Source organism: Aptenodytes forsteri, unplaced genomic scaffold (assembly GCF_000699145.1).
Source record: "Aptenodytes forsteri isolate BGI_AS27 unplaced genomic scaffold, ASM69914v1 Scaffold66, whole genome shotgun sequence".
Lineage (NCBI taxonomy): Eukaryota > Metazoa > Chordata > Aves > Sphenisciformes > Spheniscidae > Aptenodytes > Aptenodytes forsteri.
In genome coordinates, this window is record NW_008795131.1 from 1,611,802 (window position 1) to 1,617,762 (window position 5,961).

Genomic DNA, 5,961 nt, shown 5'->3' on the forward strand with positions numbered 1-5,961 from the left:
CCTTCCCTTCTTCCTCCCTTCCCTTCTTCCTCCCTTCCCTTCTTCCTCCCTTCCCTCCCTCCCTTCCTTCCCCTCATGAAATGACTCTCCCAGTACCGCAAGCTTTCATCGCTCCAGACAATTTCTCATGAGCGGTAGTTACACGTAAGGTTATATACACAAGACGCAGCTTGGTGGCAGCACTGTACGGGGTGGTTCTTGCAGCCTGAATAAGGATTTGCTGTTGCAATGCGTTTTTCTGAAAAGACTGAAAAGCAACTGATATTTTGTTCCTTTTATTTCTTTTTCCATAGTTCTTAAAAAGCAGAACCGTTCTGCTGGTCCCTGGAAAAATCACCTTCAACAGAGAACTATATCTGGGCCTGAAAGAAGAGAATCATAATGCTGAGGTATCAGAGCACCATGTAGGCAGCTTGGTCCTTCTCTTGGGGCAGGAACGAGTGAGAAATCCAGATATTTCTGCTGAATCTAGAGAACCGATTGAGTTCCCAGAGTTAAATCCTGGACCTTTTGAAGCAAACGTCTGTTCTGCCATTGAATTTAGTGAAATCAGGTTTTGACTACAGGATAAAAGCAGAGGGAGGATATTTGCTAGCGCACCTCAGAAAAGCTTTGAGTGTTCTGTATTGAACTCTGTGTATCGTCCGACACTTGTGGCTATCACAGAGACCTCCTTGTACATGTCCTCTCAGGGATTTCAACATGAATGTTCCTTCTCTTTCCCTAGTGAAGACATGCTCTTTAACCTGAAAGATTGTCACTGGTGACTGTTGTAATCACTGTAAACTCCTGAAGAAGACTCAGTAAATTTAACTCCCTTGACTAGGCTTGCGATACGAAAAATGATTTCATATTGTATTGTAAAGTACCTGCACAGTTAGATTGACGCATGATCTAGCATAGTTTAGAGGTTGAATGCTAGCTCAAACTATATAGCCTTCTCGATTAAAAGCTAACCAAGAAAAAAATAACTGGCCTTGATTCTGTTCCAGATTACTCTTGTCTTCCTGAAAGACGAAGTGTTTGATCCCTTGCCTGTTATCATAGGAAGCTGTCTTGGTGGACTTCTCTTGCTGGCGTTCATTGTTCTGCTCCTCTGGAAAGTGGGTATCGTTAATGCACACACAACAAAACAGAAATCTTTTTGTTACATGTTTTAATGTTTTTTAAAGATTTCTCTAAGTATGAAAGCGCTTTTTTTCAAATGCGCACTGAAGGACATCTGCCGCTTACTGTTGTAAAACCCGAGCCTTGCATTTTGAGCTATTCTGAGCATTGCAGTATAACCTCTGAAGTCCTGTTTTGAAGTGCTTTGCAGAACACTTGAACATTATGAAGTGTTTATAGATGTTCTGAAAAGTTTTGAACAATGAGGGTCTTCAGGCTTACAGCTCTGCCAGAAGCCATACCTCGTTGCATCCTGCATTCACTCATTCACTTATTGCAACCCTGAGAAGGAAAAACTTTTTAAATTGTTTTAAGAAAAAGCAAAAATTAATGCATACAAAAAGACTTAATAAGTTCTTTTAATTTTTTCCCCAGTGTGGCTTTTTCAAAAGAAACTATAAAACTATGATGGAGCAAGAAGATACTTCCTGAAGACTAAGCTGGCCAGAGCAGAAAGCTCTGTATTCTTTCACCGGCTTTTTGGAAATAGCAGAGTCAAAGTCTGGCTAAGATGCAGAACAATTCATATTCCCTGGTAGAGCTATGGCACTCCGGATCTTGGGACTCTCCCAAACTGCTGTTTTGACCATAGGGGCCCAGCTTTTTTGGGCAATCCAGTTGCCTGCTTGTTTAATTTGAACTGTTTGTCATAGAGGGACTGCCTGGTATTGATAAACTAGACTCCCCATAAGAAATTTTGCTTTAATGTAGATATGCTAGGAAAATTCATCTTGGAGCCTGTTAGATTTATGCATTGGATTGCAGTCTTAGTTGCTGTGATGCTGAATGGTTTTTAAATTGTTTTTAGTACTGAGTAGCTCCAGAATAGATTGAAATAGAAATTAATTAGGGGAAGCTTCCCATCCTGCTATTGCTAATGAAAATGGAGAGACAAGCATTTCACATATACATGTATATACAGATATATGTGTGTATATATATATGCAAATTTGTGCCTTTTAATACAGTAAAGTATGTCCCTTGATGTCTCTCGTTCTTGGAATCAGAAGTCTGTGTATGTGGCGATTAGGTTTTTTTGTACCTCACAATCTTATTTCTGATTTTCCTTTTTCAGTTGCTTTCAAATCCTGATTTGGTCACAAATAAAAACTTGTATCACGGGCCTCATTGCCAGTTCAGACTGACGACTCCTATATCAGGAGATACTTCCCCAAGCTGGCATGGTTCACCACGCCTCTTCCAAAGCAGCTGTGTTTGAATCGAGGGCAGAGCCAAGCAGCGAGCTGCGGAGTCGGCCACAGCAGTGTTGCCATTCACCCTGCTGGATGTGTGACAGAAAGTGGGGTGAATCATGAGTGATCGCAGTTTATCAGCTGCAGATTATCAGTAATCGCAATGTATAGGCTTTGGGGAAAGAAGGTGCCTAGCCCAACCCTGTGGCTGGCTTTAGCCAGTACCAGGTGTTTTCTTCCTTGAGCAACGAAATGATCTCGGGACCCCTCAGGTACTCACTGTTTTTAAAGAAGGACGAGTACAGACACTTGGTACTATTCCTCTCTCTGGCTTTCTCTGTCCCTAATTGTGTAGCTGTTTTATTTCTGTCGTGTTTGGCTAACCATAAACCCCACAAATCTGATGTGTGTTTACACACAGCAGTAGATTGAACATAGATTTTCATTCAGACCTTCAGAAGGCAAAACAGTTCCTGTCTCCTTTGGCTTAACCAATGTTGCCCGATGGAAAACTAAAGCTAACAAGCAAACTGTGGCCTTCGTTGACGTTCCCTTGTAAAATTCCTGTCTGGTACCCAGGTACTGCTATTAATACATCTCTTGGAGGCTGTTACAGAGATCACCTTCATGATGGGGCGGGCATCCTGCAGGCTGTACAACCCTGGGTGTGCCCTAGCTCTAAATTTGGCTGCCAAAGAGCCAGAAGTTAAAGGTGCTAAGCACACTGGCCTACCTGCTTAGGACAAAAGTAAGAGGTACCACAGCAAGATATTGTTTGAGGAATATAGGGTCCTTGTGTGACTTTCAGCAGTACAAGAGAGAGGTGCAGAGATCTCGTGCTGTCATCCAGCTCCATCAGCAGCTGCAGCCATTCTTCTGGCTTGAATTCCTTTCTCTCTCCCCGCCGGCTTGTTGTAGAGTTCCTTGGAGCTGCAGACAGAGAGTGAGTCACTCCAAATCTGCTTACAAGTGCCAGGGATTGAGGAAATGAGACTTCCTAGGTGAGAGCTCAGAAAGGAAATTATTGCCTGAACCAAAGAACCACCTGTGTCAGGTTTTTTGTCATAACAGCTCTGTACTGTTTGGAAAGAAGTGTGCTTTGCTGGTCTGAATGGCTTTATTGTCACCCCCCTTTGTGTAAATCCTTTTTTGTAGTGTTCTTAATTGCATCTTCTTTGAAAATAAATTCTTGCAAGAGAAGCCTGACTGTGCATTGCACTTGTTGGCTGAAGGTGGTTTGAGCATTTTGCTGTACCCTTTCCCGGGTAGCATAGCAAATCTCTGGGGCTACTCTCGATCCCTCAGTCCGGATTTTGGCAGAGCTGTTACAAAGTTGTTCTTCTTTGCATGTCCCTGTGTGGAAGGAGCTTTATGAGGAATTAAGTACATGGAAAGCAGAATGTGCTGGGCTGAGAGAGAGAATCCCTTTGAAGAGCTTCAGGCAAGAGAGCTGCTCCAAAGGAGCAGCTGTGCACGGTATTGACTGAGGTGGTGGCTTTATAAGGAAGACACTTTTTCAAAGGTTCATTTTTTATTCACTTATTCATTTAGGCAAGTTTCAGGGCACGTTGGCTTTTCTTAGGGGAGGGAAATGTGTTGTCTGCTTTTTCCACTGCTGTAGACAGGTCTTGCACCGAGCGACACGTGGTGTGGACAGCTGTCAGTGAAAGGACTGCAGTATGCCAGCAGTTGTGGTCTTGCTGCCCACCCTCCCTTCCAGACCTCCATTCACACTGAAGTCCTACCTGTTCTGAAGCACCTGGAGATCTCTACAGTCAGATCATACTTGGTAAGTCTGGGCACAGAAAAGCTGTTTGCAGTTTTTTGATTACTTTCCTAAGGGAAGGAGTGTCAGTTGTAGAAATTGTGCTAAGAATAAGGAGTTGCAAGGAGAGTTTCCTCTTCTCAAGGCTAAACAAACCCAGCTCCTTCAGCCAATCTTGTTATTCTCCCTCTTTCTCTCCTTTTTTCCTAGTTTCTTCTCTGAATTAAGTTTCCCTCATTACTTGGATCCCTTTTGTTGTCCCTTATGGCTCTCAGGAAGGTCAGCTCTTGCAGTGGGTAATGTTGTTTTCCTTTTTAGATGTTTTTTCTTAAATGCATTACAGGGTTCTGTGTCTTGTAATTTCCAATGAGTGCCATCCGACCATTTAATTCTTTGCAATTGCTATAGTAGATGCCAAACACATTTGCAGTAATTGGATGGCACTTAAGGGATTAGTCAAGACTGCCAAGACTCACAGTCATCCAAACCACAGCTGGGTTTTTGCGCTGTTTCCATGGAAGTCTTGCTGTGTCTGCTTCTAAATTTATTTGCAATCTGCATTTTGAATAAAATCCCCTGTGCAAAAGCCTTGTCAACATTTGTGGCCTTGCTGTGTGGCCCTGACTTACTGCACTCTGGCAGTGGCACAGTTATGCCACCTCCCTGAATGACACAAGATTTGCAAATGACTCGTTCAGAGTCATTAAACATCTGACCCCGGCCGGGCTCACGCGTTAGCAGGCCGTTTGGGGTCCAGGTGTCATAGGCAGAGAAGCTGCTGCAAATATCCTAGAGGCCTCTGAGCTGTAAGGGTCGTTCACGATCTTTATGCATAACGCGAAGGTGGCAGAGTGTCTGCAGACCCACAGCTTCTTGGGGTGGGAGGGTCTCTCTGCTCTTCAGTAGGAAATACTGACTAGTATGGATCATGGCCTAAGCTCTTTTCCGTTCAGGTCTGTTCCCCCAACACTGCTCATTAGGCTGGAGGGACTTGTTACTCCACCTTTGTCTTGCTCTGTTGGGGAGAGACGACTCTCAGCGCTGCCGGTAGCCCACGAGAGCAGGAACAGATGGTTGTTCTCTACCGATTGACTGGTGCTGATCACCCATCCCCGTCTGCTGTCTTAGCTCCGAGTCCTGGCTTGGCTCCATCACTCCAGGTTTGGATATTAGCTTCTGGTAGGTGAGCTTGGCCTGATAGATTTTGGCTATTTTTGTGGTGATCTGACCAAGGAGTAGGAGGTGTGGAGGTGGGTGGTGACTGGCAAGAGCTGATGTATCTGAGATAGCTTTTTAATTGTATCCTTGAAGGGGAGGACAGGATGCATTTTGGGATGCTATTTTAATCAGGGGTGATACCAGCTGCTTATGTCTTTCTCATATGCCAGGGAGATGCACAAGCTTTGGGTTATAATTCCCTCAGCGTGTTCAGAAGCTGACAGGTTCGCATCTTGAACTGTGGGAGCGTGGTGGCCTGGTGGTTAGCAGGAGTAAGTGAAGTGGAAGTCTGCTGCTCAGGAAAGATTATCAGGAAAAGGGCATCAGTAGTTCTTCGTTATTAAGTGCAGGTTGCCGACATAAGAGCATCAGATAGGAGCCATCAAGTGCTTTGCTGGGCTTGAGAGCCTGTTGGGGCAGCTTTATTTGGAGAGTAATTGGACTGTAGCTCAAAAGAGACGTTTCCCGTCTCTTATTGTGACAGGATGAATGAGCTGGAATGGAGCAGCGCTGCTGCAAGCAGGTTGCTCCGACTCTCTGCCAGCTTGGCTAAACCGGCTCCGGTACGTCTGTGCAGCACAGCTGGGACGCATCAGCCTCTTGCTGGTGGCAACACCT

At 44.6% G+C, this 5,961-nt stretch overlaps 1 protein-coding gene across 1 annotated transcript in view; it reads left to right on the forward strand.

The window, feature by feature from the left end:
- ITGAE (integrin subunit alpha E) overlaps positions 1–1,677 on the forward strand; it is a 31,915-nt gene extending 30,238 nt beyond the window's left edge. Inside the window, 3 exon segments of the mRNA XM_019471771.1 lie at positions 294–389; positions 993–1,103; positions 1,543–1,677. Of these exon segments, the coding sequence (XP_019327316.1) occupies positions 294–389; positions 993–1,103; positions 1,543–1,677 (342 nt within the window).
- Positions 1,678–5,961: the final 4,284 nt, after the last annotated feature.